The 17,660-nt window shown below is 43.8% G+C and overlaps 1 protein-coding gene across 2 annotated transcripts in view; it reads right to left on the bottom strand.

Annotated features, from left to right (window-relative positions):
• RETREG1 (reticulophagy regulator 1) overlaps window positions 1–17,660 on the bottom strand; it is a 59,653-nt gene that overhangs the window by 6,835 nt on the left and 35,158 nt on the right. For both annotated transcript variants that reach the window (XM_066625812.1, XM_066625813.1), the window contains exons 4-7: window positions 6,675–6,801; window positions 4,405–4,489; window positions 3,348–3,485; window positions 1,668–1,732 (exon numbers count right to left, since the gene is read on the bottom strand). In XM_066625812.1, coding sequence (XP_066481909.1) covers window positions 1,668–1,732; window positions 3,348–3,485; window positions 4,405–4,489; window positions 6,675–6,801 — 415 coding nt within the window. The remainder of the gene's footprint in view (window positions 1–1,667; window positions 1,733–3,347; window positions 3,486–4,404; window positions 4,490–6,674; window positions 6,802–17,660) is intronic.

The following is a 17,660-nucleotide window of genomic DNA, read 5'->3' as shown; positions in this document are numbered from 1 at the left end:
TATAGAATATAATAAGATATGTCTAAATTCTAATCAACTTTCAAAGTAATTAGGAAGGCAAATTACTATAGTTATAATTTATGTACAGTACTAAAACAGGTAGACCACAGCTGCGATACAAGGACATCTGCAAGAGGGATCTGAAGGCCTTAGGGATGGACCTCAACAAGTGGGAAACCCTGGCCTCTGAGCGGCCCGCTTGGAGGCAGGCTGTGCAGCATGGCCTTTCCCAGTTTGAAGAGACACTTTGCCAACAGTCTGAGGCTAAGAGGCAAAGAAGGAAGGCCCATAGCCAGGGAGACAGACCAGGGACAGACTGCACTTGCTCCTGGTGTGGAAGGGATTGTCACTCCCGGATTGGCCTTTTCAGCCACACTAGACGCTGTGCCAGAACCACCTTTCAGAGCGCGATACCATAGTCTTTCGAGACTGAAGGTTGCCAATACTAAAACAGTAATAGTAAAAGCAGGAAAGTACAAAAATTGAGAGTGATCTTTCTCTCCCCAGTTGAAATCTATGTTTTACTATATTTTCAACACTATTTCTCCTGCTTGTAATAAATGATGAATACATATCTGGAGATAAATCCAATTAAGTATCCTTGGGTTTTTAGCTCTGTGCAGAGGTTCACAGTTCACATGGTGGGGGGCTAAGATTGCACAGGCCTGTCAAACTCTACAGTGCTCCTGCCTAGTGCTCACACATTCAACCTATGGTTTGCACATTGCAAAGTCCCTATCCAGGTAATTGGTACACTACAACACTGAGATGTTTGGATTGCCGGGACTGAACCTATGCACATTAGGCTGCAAACCTAACCTATTTTCCAGCACTGACATAAGGGCAATGCAGCTCCAAGGTAAGGGAACAAACATTCCCTTACTTTGAGGTGGCCTCCGTGAGTACCACTCAAATGCAGGATGCCGCACATGTCCCACTAGCACAGCTATGCCAGTGCTGGAAAGTGGGTTAGGATTGCACCCTTAGACTCTATGCAAATGCTGAACAAGGGCCAAATAAGGGCATAATCAACTTTCCAGCACTGGTGTAGCCATGCCAATGGGGTGTGCACTGCATCCAGTGGTGGGAGGGTAGTCATGGAGGCCTCCACAAGGTAAGAGAACATTTGTTTCCTTGCCTTGGGCTGCACTGCAGCTGCACCAACACTGCAAAGCTGGATAGGATTGGGCCCTAAATATGTGAATAGCAAGTGGAGGAAAAATAAGGACAGATTTCCAATTGTATCGACATTTCAGATGTCTGCGCAGGAATTTTAATGTGAATGTATAAGAACATATCCAATGACACATCCAATCCAATGACACATCCAATGATGGTATTATGATGTAACTTCCCTGTTGCAAGAAAACAATAATCACTAAGGTTCAAGCAAGGCAGTTGTATATATCAGTCCCATGTCTAACAGCTTGATGAGCGTGAATGCCAATTTTCATTGTCAGGGGCTGAATCTGATAATGGGGATGGTGGCAGCTTTAACAAGACAAATATTTCACACCAAGAAACAGGCATAGAGAAATAATGCACCTCATTTACTTTAGAAATAGCATACTAGACTAGAAAGCTGTAAGCAGAAGCTAGAAAAACTCTCTCTTCCAGAATGGCTACAGAACAGAAGTTTGGAGCATGTGGCATAAGAACCAACCAACCTGAGGACATAGTGCTGATATGTCTAGTTCACTGTCATCTTCCGTCAGACTTGTTTTTATCATTTCTGGGGGGAAAAGATTATATTAGCATTTCCTGACTACCATAGGCAAACATTTCTAAATCAGTATGCTCACTGAAATACTGTCAGTTACAACCCATACTTGTCTTATGAGAGGGCTGCCCTCCACCACCAAATTCAATCTACATATCTCACATCAACTGCTTCTTGACCTACAACGTGTCCTTGATGGCTGTCCCACAACTGCCACCTTCTTTCAACTTCTTTGAAAGCAATTTCATTTCCTCTGTAAACACACCACCCAGATAGCATAGTTCAAAAGCAATGCACAACTGTTGTTGTAGCTGTTTTGGAGGCCTGTGTTATGTTGTTGTGAGATTTTAGCATATACTGCTGTGAGTCTGATTATACTAGACATTAAGTCTTCAAAGCTGTACTGGCCCAGCAAAATAAAATCCACAGAGACAGTGAAACTTAACCTTTTCTGTCTCATGACTGACACAAATACATAGCAGAAAAAGATAAAATGGAGTGACCATAATGCCAGAGAACACTTTTTCTTTTTTAGTGTTTTTTTTTAACCTTCTGTGTTACTTAGAAGCTTGCATATTGCATTTTTAAAACCTATTGGTGCTACTCAAAAGGTACCATTTATGTTACTCTGAATGTATCGGATATGTTCTACAGACAGGGTAGGAGCAAAACTCAAATCGTTTAAAATATCGTACAAGGAAAGAAGACAATTCTTCTCATTGCTGACATTCACTTGGGTAAAGGTATTTCTTGAATAGATGCTTAATGATCCCCTTTTAAACATTATGCCCAGACAACACTTATTCCATAATGTCTGTATATGCCAACAGAAAAACTAGAAATAGAAAATATTGCTAGAAATTAGCAATAGAAATATTTCTTTAAAAATAGAAAAATCGATAGCTACAACTCAATTTTTGTCTTCCGGCTGTAAAAATGTCAGATACTCTTAAAAATGATTATTGAAATAGAATTTTTAATGTGCGTACCGCTTTACAAGCACAGGACTCACAACCAATGTTCCCTCTAAGGTGTGCAGCTGTGTCCCTCCCTGTGAGCTCTGCACAGCGTGGAGCTTAGAAACCCAGAAATTTGGCAATGACACAATGACGTCATTGCCGACTATCCAGAGGTGGTGTCACAAGTCGCAATGCTGTGCAGCTGCTGCTGGAGGTGCCAGAATGGACCCCTTACAGGGAATGCTACTCATGACTTGCAGGCAGCATGGCATAGTGGTTAAGAGACTGAGGACCCAATCCTATCCAATTTTCCAGTGCTGGTGCTGCTGTGCCTATGGGGTTTGCACTGCTTCCCCATAGGGGATGGGGATGCAGTCACAGAGATTGGGGATGCAGTCACAGAGGCCTCCTTAAGGTATGGGAACATTTACTCCCTTTACCCCAGGGCTGCAGCTCATTTGCACCAGTGCTGGAAAGTTGGATAGGACTGGGCTGTGAGTGTGAATCAGGACTTCCATAACACTAATGATACCACTTTACATATTTGATGTAAGGTAACACCAGCAGATAAATAACCTGACAAATGCAAAAGCAACACACCTATTCTTGACTTTAAATATTCAACCTAAAAATTGAGCACAGGAAAAACCCACGTGCTGCCTACTTACTAGCTCTCTCTTTCAGTTTCTGGTTGACGTAGTCGCTAATACCAAAGTCCAGTTTCGGCAGAAGTGACTTGATGTTGCTGCAGACTTTCTGTCCAATTTCATTGCATTTGAAAAGTGGACAAAGAAAGGCACACAGTACTGCAAAAGAGGTAAGAAATACATAGAAGTACCTAATTTTGCAATATTGAAGCATAAGTAGTATATATTTGAGTCATACCATTTTTGGAATACTCATCAATTTCAATTTAGCATTATAACTCCTTAAAACACACACACACACACACAAGGATACCTTATCAATGTGCATGCAAATTAGTCATGTCTACTACGTTACATAAAGTACTGCGCATATTCTCAAGTGGGATCTAGTATAGTAAACTATAGACACATAGTAAGTAAGGGACAGAGCTGTAAGCCAGGAAGTTCCTAGTTCAAAAGTTACCTGTGCCACTAGACGGCCTCAGAGAGGCTCTTGCACTCAGGCCCTGGCTATGGAGAAACAATTCATCTTTTTACAGAATTATTGCAAAACTGAGTGGCACAATATATGTGAAGTGCCTTAAAGATTCTTAGGGCGCAATCCTAACCCCTTATGTCAGTGCTTTCCAGCACTGGCATAGTGGTGCCAATGGGATGTGTGCTATATCCTGCAGTTGGGTATCACTCACAGAGACCTCCTCAAAGTAAGGGAATGTTTGTTCCCTTACCTCAGAGCTGCATTGCCCTTATGCCAGTGCTGGAAAGCACTGACATAAGGGGTTAGGATTGCACCCTAAAGCTCTATGTAAGTCTATTATACCCCTCCCCCCAATAAATTCTCATTGACTGCATGTGCCCCAGATTTTTGACTCTAAGTAAGAACTTCAGCTTTGCTGATATTGCACATTTACCTAACCACAATATTTTGCTGCTGGGAAAAAGAAGTTCTAACTTCCATCTTTTATCTAGAATTACAACTGTAGCTTTCAGTGCCACATGGACTGTGATCCTGTGTATTAGCCTGGGCACTTATGAGACTGTAATCAAGAGTCAAGAATACCATTAAAAAGACACTTACACAGAAGGTAGGAGAGTACGACTCCAGGAATGTAACTTCCTAAGATTATGAAGAATGTGCACACGCTGCAGACCAGAAGACAAAACTGTCCAAGAAGAGGCATTGAGTAATTAGATCATTGTTGCCACATATTCAATATTGCTTTTAGCATGTTCTCTATGAGATCAGCAGACACTGTGGCCCAAATCCTAACCAACTTTCCAGTGCTGGCATAGCTGTGCCAATGGGACATGTGCTGCATCCTGCAGTTGGGTGGCACTTATGGAGCTCTCCTCAAAGTAAGGGAATATTTGTTCCCTTACCTTGGAGCTGCATTGCCCTTTTGTTGGTGCTGGAAAGTGGGTTAGGACTGCGCACTGTATTATTTTCCATTGCCATCATTTCAATAATATAATCAGAAGAGTCGCGAAAATGCTTGTTACAATATGCAGCACCATCAGTGCTGTAGAAGTTGGACAAGTGGGAATCTGTATGCACACAGGGAAGGATTTTTTCTTTCTCTGTCATTGTCCCCATTTTTGCTACACAAGAAACTGAGCATAGGGAGTGTAAACAAAGGGCTCAGAGAGAGCTCCTGCTTCATTTCATTCCTTTCCATTATGCCTTTGTTAGCCAAGGGAAAGCCGAGTCTCCCTTCATTTATGAAATTAGTATTCAGGGGAGGATGCAATCAGGAGCTCCAGAGACCCAGTGCATAAGAGGACCCTGACGTAGTTGGGGCTGCAAATCAAGAGCATTCAGAACATGGCAACAATCTTTCTAGATTCATCCTGCCTAGCAGCTGCAGGCAACAAGGGAGTGAGAAGGCTTGCCCAAGAGCTCTGAGTACATGCTGATGGCCTCCTAAGAATTGTCACATGAAGTGGTTCCACTGTGCTTCCATGGGTCAAAGATTAGTGTCCTTCTAGAAATACTCCTCCAGGAGCATGAGGGAAGCACCACGTGCAATTCTAAGCTGAAACGGTTTGGAAGCAGGCAAAGGACTGTTTTGACCCACTACTATTTTTGTACCCTGCATATCTTGTCCCACTTTATGTGCAGGTCAGTACCCTATTGCTGAAAAACTAAACACAACTTTAAACATGTTGCTTGGCCTTCCATGCTCTCTCTTTTCTCTCTCTTGGTAAACAGCAGCTGTGGGGGCCCCTGAACCAGTTCTTGGGGAGGAAGGTTTAATTCTTTGCTCCTCCCCACACAGTAATTCAATTGATATGCCCCATGAGTACTTTGAGAGTGCAATCCTGAGATTGGGCTGGGCTGGCTTAAGTCCCTTATGCCAGCCCGGGAGTGTTGCCTTCAGAGTCAGCCAGGCTGGACCATGGAGACAAGATCCAGCCTTTGTACCAATGGGAAGGGGTGAGTTCATGCCGACTGAGTTGGGCTGGAACAAGGGCATGGGGGAAGCGGGGAAGAGGCGTTTTGGGGCAGGGGGAAGGCAGACAGTGGGTGGGCTTATGGGCGGGCAGGGGTTGAGCAGGGACAGGGCCAGGATCCAGCACTTATGCTGAATCCTATCTCCGTTCCAGGGCAGCCCAGGGCAGCTCTGAGTTGCTTGGATCTGCACCACCTCTTGAAGTGGTACAGAACTGAGTAGCCCCATTGGGGCTGCTGCGGCATTACCCAGGGTAAGGGGAAGCTATTCCCCTTGCCCCAGGTTGAGCAACTTTTGGCCCCAACCCTGTTCTGGATACAGGGCAGGCCTGCTGGCCTGCCTGCTCCAGGGCAGGTTAGGATTGGGCTGTATATGTAGTAGTATTTGTAAAGATTGTAATGGGCCCAACTGTGAGTTGCCCAAGATACTTTGCCATCCCACGAAGCTGTACCGTACTATCTGAGAGATGCACACTAGGAAGATTCCTTGCAATGTCACAGAGGATGTGGGTGTGCAACTGTCAAAGTCCATGCAACTGGGTACTATTCAGGAGTTTCTCTCCAGCATCTTCTGTTACATTCTAAGGGCTCCTACAGAGTGCCTCTTGGATTACACACTGTTTTACAAGTGCCTGTACATATATGGCTGCCCCAAGTAACCACCTGGGTTGCTTTATATGCTATTGGCTGATTTGTAACAGTGACAAGAAACAACACCTCCTTCCCCAAATCCCTTAGCAATTCATAGACAATTTACATTGGTAATTTCCACTGAAATCACTGCAATTATAAATGGTTTTTGTGATTTCCTTAACATATTTATTTACTAATATATGCTTGGCACAATCCACCAGGAAATATATTCATTTAAATGAGGTAAAATGTGAGCCTCATTTTACCTTGCCAGGGTTCTGTTCTTTGAAGTGAGACATTTCTTGAAGAAATACAAAGCAACTCATCATTGCTTCTTCTATACATTGGTTCAGCCAAAGCCTATAGTCAGATTTAGAATCAATGACTTCCCAGCTGAAAAATAAAAACAAACATTAAAACCGCTTGAAGAAAACAAACAAATGTTTTATGTTGAAATGATCTGTAAACTTTTAGATTACAAAAACTAATCTCAGTTACAGCAACTATGAAGTACTAGGTATTGTTTTCTAGTTTTACAGCAGGTAATTTCCTAGCATGATCCTATGTTTTGCTCCTCCACACATTCATATCTCATTACTGATCACTATTGAAATGTCATTGGCTAACAGCACAGTCCCATGCATGTCTGCTCAAAAGTGCTGCTGCATTCAATGGGGCTTACTCAGGTAAGTGTGTTTAGGATTGCAGCCTAGGGCACGTTTGTGAGGCCTAACACTGGGCCAGTGCCCCTGCCAGCCCCGCTAGCACTGGGCGGGTGCCTTGCACAGACCACCGAGCCATGGTAAAGTAATGCAGACAGCTTGTGTGTTGTCTGGGTGGCAATGTAGGGATCTTGGCCCATGCAAAGTGGGATAACCCTGAGCTACGTACCCTTGTGTAACCCAGACAGACAGAAAAACAAAGCAGCCTAGCTGCTTGTCATTAAACAGCATAAGCAGCGCCTGTGCAGTAGCCAGTTTAGGATTAGAGCTCTCCCTCATCGTTGCAGCAGCATGTGTGCAAAACAAAACAAATTTTAATAAGTTCAGGTAGCAATTTAAAGGGGATTCAAGTGGTGGGCCCCCACCTAAGCATCAGCTCTAGCAAACATCAGACTTTGCTGAGCTCGAATGCTAGGCCTGACTTGTTTCAGAGGTTCATCTAAGACTAAATGGCTGTACACATCCACCTAAAAATGTAATACATGCACACAAGAAATCCATGTTTTCATCTGTATGCCAAGGAGCTGGGAACAGTCTCATGTACACACAGTGACAAACCCATGTCACTAAATGGCTAGCATATGAAGTGGCCCTAAATCTTCAGCATCAGTTGAGGCCAGCAAGCGCAACTGCCGCATCTTAAATTCTACTTGACATTTCTACACAAGGGCTTTTCTGGTTCTCAAATTAAACTCCAACTTGTTTTTCTTTAAACCTCCCCCACGCTTCTGTCAGCACTGAGCAATACAAGAACTGTGTCCCCCAGATTTACAGCTTCTATTCTTATGTGTGCTGCAGAAAGGCTTGCAAGCTCTGTGGTAACAAGAGGCAACAGGTGAACAAGATGTGTGGTCACAAAGTGTAGGCAGTTCTAAATTATTTCCGCTGCAGCTGGAGATATCAGGATATCAGAAGATCTCTTCCACCCTTTCTCCTCTGCACATTTTTTTAAGACAAAGAATTCTAGTCCTTATAGCAAAGATAGCTTCCTGTTGGGTTACATGCGGTGCATAAGACTGTCTAGAGTGCACCCATCATTTGTGTGTCCCAGACACTGGAATCTAGCAGGCAAATACCATTTGAGAACATCTCTGTACTTTCTCATCCATTTCCTTCCTGTGACAACTGCTGCCAAAACAAAACCAAGTCCGTGTGTCTTTTTTTCCTTAGCAGATCTTGAAACGAGTAGGCAAGGCTTACCTCCGGTTTCAAAGTGTAACACTGAGAGGGTTCATCTTTTTCTCTTTCCTCTGAAAAAGCAAACTCATTGCCTAACACTGGTCATTTAAAGCTCATTCAGATGATGAACAAAGTACACATATATTGGGCAGGTAGATCATACCTGTCCAACTTGTCTCTGGGTCCACCTTACCTCCATGCTGTACAAGTGGTGCCTAGACATGTAAGCCTAATAATGCATGATCTATACTCTCAAAACTGGATAGATAAAGGGTGTGCATTACTGAGCCTACACACACTCAACTCTAAGGTTAGGATCTCAAGAGCTCCTTGCATGCACCCAAAATACTTCCATGCTGACACTGATGACTGCAGCCCTTCATATCATATTCAGTGCTACTTTGGAAAGTTTCTTAGTCTTCAAGACTAGTATTCTTGAGGATACAAGAAGTGGGAGAAGGTAGGAGAGGCCTGAAATGCCCTGGAAGGTGGGAGAAGCCTTTAACATCCATGTACTGCTCTTTGAAACCCAGCCTAAGCACACAGATGCCACTTACACACTTTTAAAATAAGAATGCAAGAGATAAAGCACATACAATCTTGTTGCCCCACAGCATGCTGGTTGTATTCTTTGCCCTTTATTTGAACAGTATATAAGGCCTGTATGAAGAATATATATTCTTCATTTTGGGTGTGTCCATATATAAATTTGTCACTGATCCCAATGTGCATCAATTGTCTTTGAGAAACAGCAGCTGACTGGGCTTCCTATGGACCAGGACCATGGCAGGAGGGCTTTAACCCTAGACCCCACCATGGTCCTAATCTGGATTCCCCCCACCCCAGCTGCTATTTTCCACTGGCACCAAGAGACCAGCCCTATTCAACTTTCAACGTGCTAGTAAATAATATTTCTGCCCATGCTGATTGAAATATTTAGAAAATGAAGCCAAACGGGAATGTTTTGCTTTAAGATTTTGGCTTGGTTTTCTGGCAAATAAGCTGCTTAATACAGAGATGAGCAGGCACACACCCAAGCCATCACTGAGCAGTTATGACAAACAGATGCTGCAGCCTGTCAGTCCCAAACGCCAGCCAGGAGATTCAGTTCCATCAGGTTCTCTGAAAATGACTAATGGTGTCATGCTGTCGGTTTGTAACCAGACATCTGCTCCAGGCAAAATAAACTACAGAGTTTTTCTTAGAAAGGTCAGTTACATCTCAGGTTTCCAATTTTTTTAAAAGGTGGGGGGGGGGAGAAGCCCACCTCCCTGAGCTGTGCTGGAATTTTCAAGTCACGTGAACAGGTCAGTTTATACATGGGCTCTCTAGCTTTGCTACCAATTAAGATGAAGTAAAGGTATGATGTGGCAAATAAAGGATTATAACACACAAAATGTAAGCAATTACACAGCTTCCGGTATTACATCTCTGAGTAACGACCTTTGGGACTGGAAGATGAATGGTCACCACCATTTGAAATTTTTAATTACGATTTTTTTCTCAAAGCAACAAATTAACTTTTTCCTGTTCGAATCACACTTTATTTTACACAACCAAAGTAACAATGCAATGTTATTCTGTTTCATAGGAATTTAATAGGAGTTTTGTACAGTGGCACAGCTAGACAACTTACAGCCCAATTCTAGGTTTTTGTCTGCCACAATGTGAGGTCCGCACAATATTATTTAGGCTGCAGTCCTAACCACACTTTCCTGAGAATAAGACCCACTGAACAAAATAGGACTTACTTCTGAGAAGGCCTGTTTAGGACTATGCCCTTAGGGCACAATTCTGCCCTGCAGATAGGCTCGTGCAAGTCCCTTGTGCCAGCCCATTGTCATTTTGAAAGTACCATAAAGCACTTTCATGCCAACATAAGTCAGGTTAGGCCAGTGCACAGACTTGCGTGGGCCTCCCCGCACCAATGTGGGCCCCAGCAACAGGGTGAGTTGCTTGGCTGACAGGGGGCTTGGGGAGGAGGCGAGAGGGAGGCATTTTGGGTCAGGAAGAGGGTGGGCGGCGGAGGTTCCTGAGGGTGAGCGGGGCAGGTGGGGAGTGGGGGTGGGGCCAGAAACTGGCAGTTATGCCAGATCCTAACCCTGTTCCTGGGCAGCCCAGGGCAGTTCTGGCTGCTTGAATTTGTGACACCTCTTGAGGTGGCACAGATCTGACTAGCCCCATTGGGGCTGCTGTGGCTTTACCCAAGGTAAGGGGAAGTGATTCTCCTTGAGCTACTTTCAGCCGCAATCCTGCCTTGGATGCAGCGCAGGCCTGCCAACCTGCCTGCTCCAGGACAGATTAGGATTGCGCTGTTAATTTCTTTATTTTAAGACAATTATATCCTGCCCTTTCTAATTTTGCAACAGAAGATCAATGGCAGCTTATAATTCATGAACAATAATAAAACAACATCTAACTCAGCAAATAATATTAAAGTAACAAAACTAATAAAACAATCGTGAACATGAGAGCTCCAGAGCCAGAAAAAAATGAATTCCATTCAAACAGTTAATGAAAGGTTACACCAAATAAAAATGTCATGCAGCACAATCCTATCTTGGTTGAAACAGGCAGGCCAGGAGGCCTGTGCTGTATCCAAGATTGGGGCAAGATGTGGCTCAGCCGGAGGCAAGGGGAAACTCTTCCCCTGACCCCCGGGTAAGCCACCCTGTCTCCAAATGGTCTCCTCAGACTTGCGCCACCTCAGGAGCCTCTGCAGGCCGGCGCATGTCCCTGCGCCAGCCCAGCTGAATCCTGAGGAGGCGCAAACGTGCTTTACTGCACGTTTGTGATCCTCCTGGGTCAGCGCAAAGGACTTGCAGCAGCCTAACGGGGAGTCAGGATTGCGCCCTTAACCTCTTACTCCAGAGGTTCCCAATCTGTGTGCTGTGACACTCTGGGGGATTGCAAGGCACTCCCCGGGGGCATTGTGTGTGCTGCCTAACAGTGAGACTGCAGTAAGAGCCTAAAAATACTGATAAGGAGGCTCAACGTGACAGGCAGAGCTGCTGCACGCTAAAACTGTGCGCTCAAAAAAGCCCTTCTGCTTACCTGTCCTCCTTACTGCTATTTTTAGGCTCTGCAACTTGGAAGTGAGTGACCAGTGATGTCATCACATGATACAAAACACGTCATCATTCACTTTCAAGTTCCAGCGCTGGTGGAGGAGTTGCCAACTGTGTGAGTTTGGGAAGCGCTGCTCTACTCCTTCCAAAACACCATCCAGAAAGGGGCAGATCTAATCTCCACTAGAATGGGATTACAGAGGCAGGACAACACAACAGAAAAGATCATGGGTTGCTATCAACTGAATTTCAGTGAAGATGAAACCTGCAACACAGCCTCCCTACAAGTTCTTACAGGATAAGCGGATACATGTGCAGAGATAGCATTTAGGTCCAGAACTGCTAAGGCAGTGGTTCTCACACATTTACCACCGGGACCCACTTTATAGAATGAGAATCTGTCAGGACCCACCAGAAGTGATGTCATGACCGGAAGTGACATCATCAAGCAGGAGCATTTTTAACAATCCTAGGCTACAATTCTACCTGCACTTACCCAGGAGTAAGTCCCATTTACTATCATTGTTAAAAGAATATACATAGTATCTTGTTAAAAGTACAGGTCTTTAACATTTCCCCAAATGCAATCACATACCATGGTAGCAGCCAGTCTAATACATTAAAAATAAAATACTGAAATGAATGGGGAGCCACCTGAAATTGGCTCGCAACCCACCGAGTGGGTCCTGACCCACAGTTTGAGAAACACTGTGCTAAGGAATTAGTAGGGGAAAGGAAGGAGCTAAGGAAGGAGCAGAGGGCAGAATCGGGGAGGGAGGGGGTGGGACTGGCAGAGCCAGAAGGCCCAACAGAGTCTCTCAAGTCTGCACTGGCAAAATAGCCGGCACAAACTTGAGAAGCCTCATTGAGGGGCGAGGGGCTTCCCCTGGGGGAAGGGGATGAAAGTCCCCTTCACCCAAGGAGACCTCTTGGCAAGTTTGGTGGTGCCGCTGGATGCAGTGGTAGCCATTTTGGCACTGCTGCACACAGCAGAGTTGCCAGCTTTAGGACTGGGCTGCCCAAATCTTTCACTTCTCCTTTTTTCCTACTGAACAAAGATTTCCTCTCACACTGACTTACATACTACAAATCCCATAACAATCCACAGCAGCAGACCTAGGAAGTGGCTTCACAAAAGAGGTGCAGCTAAGAGAACATCAGTCCTCTCACACAACTCTTACTACATTCCATTTTAAAGATGTTTTATGAGTGGCAAGTGACAGTGAACCTAATGAAGCTGTAGGGTTAAATTCCTAGCAGCACATGAATGGTCTTGCAAGCACAGACAATATACTAAATACACACACACACACACACACACAATATATACTATGTATATCAACCATATACAATATGGTGATGCAAACCATCAGAACAAAATACTAATTAGCCTGAGCTCTCAAAGAGAAGCTACAAATGTACTTAAACAGAGCAAGACCTTACTAATGGCGCAATCCTAATCATCTTTCCAGCACCGGCATAGCTGTGCCAATGGGGCATGTGCTGCATCCTGCAGCTGGGGGGCACTCATGGAGGCCTCCTCATGGTAAGGGAATGATTGTTCCCTTACCTAGGAGTTGCATTCCCCTTATGTCAGTGCTGGCAAGTTGGTTAGGATTGCGGCCTAAGTTCATTTTTTTTAATTTTAAGGTAGTGCATGCATTTCCTTCTTCAAAAAAGATTACCACAATTTCAAAAACCTAACTTTATTAGTATAATTTACAGATTGAAATAAACAGTTTATTAGAAAGTGATTACAGTATGTTGAAAATGTTCTAAATAAGCCAAGACAGTAGCCCCACTTTTTCTGAATGATAAACCTTCAAATGGGCTACAAAAGCAAGTGAATGACTATGGCACTTAGTGAACCCAATATCCAAGGACCACTAGCAACTTCTAGTTTCACCTAGGAAACCTTCTCTTACTGCTGCAGAACAGACCCCTCCCTCTTCCCTCATTTTCCTTTGCAGCAGTAACAGACTAAGCACATATTTAAACAACTGCTTTTAACTAGAAGTGAAGAGTACAAAGGCATACAAGAAAGTTGATCTGGCAACTGGATCAAGGTTAACATAAAAATATTACAGCTCCCTGGTAAAAGCTAGACTTGTGAAAATCCCTATATATAAAATTACTAATTTGCAGCATTTCCCTCATACTGTTTTAATTAAATATTTATTAGGCACTCTGCTAATTTCACTAATGTATCCATAATATTTTGATCAACAGGACAATCTAATGTTAGTTAAGTATTTTAAGAGCATCAGTTATCAGAGTCACAAAAAAAAATTGGGGTGGGATTAAAGTGGAGGGTTTTTTGGGGGGGGGTCTTTGATGGTAGCTGGATACTGAGCACTAACATTGAACAAGCATTTCTTCTGTTTATCCTCATGTGCTGCATAATCAGAGAAAGGGTAGTGGTGCTTCTCAGTGGCGGTGCTTTAGTTTGGCTAAGTTCTCCCCAGTGACATCTGGATGGTGCCTAATCTTACATTTTAGGCACCAGGCTTGGAAAGGAGGAAATGACCACAGAAACAAACCTGTCACCTTAACATAAATTCCAAATATTATTTAAAAGATTTTTATCCCAACTTTGCAATTAAAAATTGCAAGGCAGCTTACAACCAGATAGATTAACCTACACAATCAAGGTTATAGTGAACCCCAAGAAGAGAGAGTGGACATATTTCACATTTTTACTCAGTCCTCAATGATGAGGCAGAAAGGAAAGGGCAGCAGGGAGCTACCATATCCACAACATGCACCCATAGATAGCAACAGTTGCTAACCACTTACTGAGGAGCTTTGCTTGAGGGATGTACGTCTTCTATTTGGTTGTGCCGCTCAAGCGTTCATTTTCATGCTGGCAAGTTGAGATGCCATATGGCATATTCATCAAATATTACAGCCATCTATCCAGGTTAAGCATCCTGCTTTTACCTTGTATTTTGTCAATGGTAACTATGACTAACACCAGTAATGCTTCCTGGCATTTGAAGCTACTGAAGCACCAAACAATTTTTCATATTAAACAGTGTTACATTTCAAGTTACATTTCTAGGAGGGTACTGGCATTATACTACTCAATGGGCAATAAAGTTGTGCTTTGGCATTCACGGATGCTGAAAGTCACAGATAAACAACTTCACAGGTCAGGGCACATCAAACCTCAGAACATGTGTCCGGAGAGGGCTCTGAGGGTGTTCTGTGGCTTCTTGGAAGACTGCAGAACATCACTTCTGCTTTTCCCCCCTGAAAAAAAAAACTGGAAATGCCTTTCTAAGGCCTCCTGGAGCCTTTCCTGGGCCTCAGAACACCATCTGGACCTGACCAGAGCGCAGCTCAAGAAGGTACATGTTGGTCCTTAACATGAGTTGGGGAACCAGTGTTGAGTCAAATCTGCAGGTGAAAAATCCATGGATGAAAAGATCTGACCTGTACTCAGTTTCCTAGGGCCATAATATTCTACACGAGTTGCAACGTCCACATTGATTTTGTAGTACAAAGTCAAAACATGAGGCTGCAAAGCGGAAATGAACACAAGTACACTAAATGCATACAGTATGTCACTCAGTGACAGAAAAATATAAACACCTTTTAAAATACCAATCTGATATAAAGTTCATCATTTGTACATGCAGCACATTCCCATTCATGATTCCTCAGAAGGAATTCCCACAATGTTTAACTGAACTTATTCCAGGTAAGCTATGCTAGAAAAGGGATGGTCAAATTTTGTATTCTGGGGCCCCCAAAACGTGTGCTGCTACTTGTTTCAATTCCTACATGGAAGTTTAGATAATTTAGAAGAATGTTGGGGCCACCTACAAGCAGCATTCCCTCTAAGGTGAGTAGCTGCATACCTCCCAGCCCAGCTCCACACAGTGCCAAACTGGCAACCCAGATGTTTGGCGATGATATGATGGTCATTGCCAAATGTCTGAAGGTGGCGGCAACATGATTCGTTACAACAGTGTGCATGTACCGAAGGTACCAGGTTTGCACACTGGCACACTGCCTAGAAGTAGAAGAGTTGTACACTTATAGAGCACATGCCTGTACATGTTACATACAGAATCCAAATAAGTGTGGAATCTCTCCACACTGCATTTTTGATGGTTTTATTTTCCTTGTATTAAACCAAGGATAAAATAAGCCATTCTTTGATCAAAAACTGCTCTGCTTGCTAGGGTCCAGATAAAGTTGTTTGGCAGCCTAATTCTAGTAATTGACTGACAGTTGACCAGCCCTGTATACTAGTTTACAGTAGACAAGACCGTCATAAAATGGATTTCATAAAACTTCCCTGTTGTTCCTAATAATCTTTAAAACTATGATTCTGATGGGTGGCATTTTCGAGTCCTTCTTGGAGCATACTAACAGCCCAATCCTATGCTCCCTGGCGCCACCAGGTGAAGTGACACCAGAATGGCTACCACCGCATCCAGTGGGGCCATGGAAGCTTCCTGACAAAAGCCCCAGGCCCCCTTTGCAGTCTGACACAGGGAATAGAATCTGGCAGGGGAGGCCTCCACTGGTTCTATCCCCCTCTCGGATCAGTCCCTCCTCTATAAACGTGCTTCTTACTGTCGGCAGCTTGTTGTCATTCTCTTCCCAGCACTGAGACCCAGTGCTGACGCCCCCCCCTTCCAGGTTCCATAAATGTGCTTTATGGCACGTTAGTGACACCCAGGGCTTGATAGTAGAGGACATGATGGCTGCTTTTTAATAACTGTTCTGTACTGCTGGTGCTGGCCTTATTGTTTTTTATTATCTATTTTATTGTTTTATTGTATTTTTATAGTTTTGTATATATTTTAAGTGTTGTTAGCTGCCTTGATTGCCCTTCAGGCAGAAAGGCGGAATACAAATCTAATTAATCAATTAATCAATTAATCTGCCCTATTGGAAGGCTGACAGAGTGGCTGTAGGCTAAGAAAGAGCTACTGTACCTAGAAAGGCAGAAAAACCGAAAGTAGTATTGTTCACTGTGGCTTTATGCAAGCTTTATGCAAGTCCAAACTACCTGCAGGAGTTTGAGCAGATGGCTGCTGTATGATTATGGCAAACATGGCAATCAAATCCTAACTTCCTTTAGTCAGAAGCAAGTCCCACCAATGAGACTTTTAGCCCAATCCTAACCTGCGCTGTAATAGGTAGGCCAATTGGCCTTTGCCATATCAGGCATAGGTTAGGAGGTGAAAGCACAACATGGAGTAAGGGGACTTATGTAATGCCCCAGCCACATCAATGAGGCTACTCAGATCTGTGCCAGTGAAACTGCTGGTGCAAATCCGAGCAGTCGGATATAATGATGGGCTGCTCAGGAAAGGGGTTAGGATCCAGCCTAAGGCTGGTCCCACTCCCTCCTGGGCCTGGTCCACCTATCGGCCCACACCCAGCATGAAACGCCCCCTAAACATCCTCCCCAACTCCCCGTACTAGCCACCCTCAGTCAGTGCAACCTTTCCTTTTGAAGGCAGCACAGAGACTGGATGCAGCCTCTGTGGGCCAGCACACATCCTCACTCTCCTGGAGGCAAAAACATGCCTCATGGTACGTTTACGACACTCCCATGCCAGTGCAAGGGACTTATACTGGCCCAACAGAGGGTTGAGATTTTGCCCTTACTCCCAAGTGCACATAGCTATTGGCTGAAGCTGCAATCTAAAGTTTAAGAATTCAAATGTCTTTATAGTAAACTTTTGATATTAAATTGTTCCACACTAATTTTTAAATACATTTTTAATATTCTAAAATGTTTAAAACATTATTTGTTAAAAATGAATTTGCAATTCACCTAGTTGGTTACACAGATCTAACTTTACTGCCACTTGCAGAATACTCTTTCAATAAGCAAAGGCAGAAGTAAAAGAGATCATGCCCAGAATAAAAAATTGGCTGAAGGTCACATTTATAAACATCCCATCATTAAGTTCTGCTCAGTTAACAACCCACTCCTTTGTATGTGTACTTAGAGGTAAGTTTCACTGAGTTTCGTTGGACTTACTCTAAGTAAGGGCCCAATCCTATCCAATTTTCCAGTGCTGATGCAGTTGTGCCAGTGGGGTGTGCACTGCATCCTATGGTGGAGAGGCAGTCACTGGGGCCTTCTTAAGGTATGGGAACAAGTGTTCCCTTACCACAGGGTTGCATTGGGGCTACACTGAAGTTAGAAAGTTGGATAGGATTGGGCCCTAAGAGAGCTACCGCTTGTTGTAGCTTAACAGCCCAATCCTATCCTCTTGATTCACCATTGTATCACATGGGCCATCATCACACG

This window comes from Tiliqua scincoides, chromosome 4 (genome assembly GCF_035046505.1).
Source record: "Tiliqua scincoides isolate rTilSci1 chromosome 4, rTilSci1.hap2, whole genome shotgun sequence".
Taxonomy (NCBI): Eukaryota; Metazoa; Chordata; class Lepidosauria; order Squamata; family Scincidae; genus Tiliqua; species Tiliqua scincoides.
The sequence above is the reverse complement of the archived record's forward strand: the minus strand, read 5'-3'. Positions and strand labels throughout refer to the sequence as shown.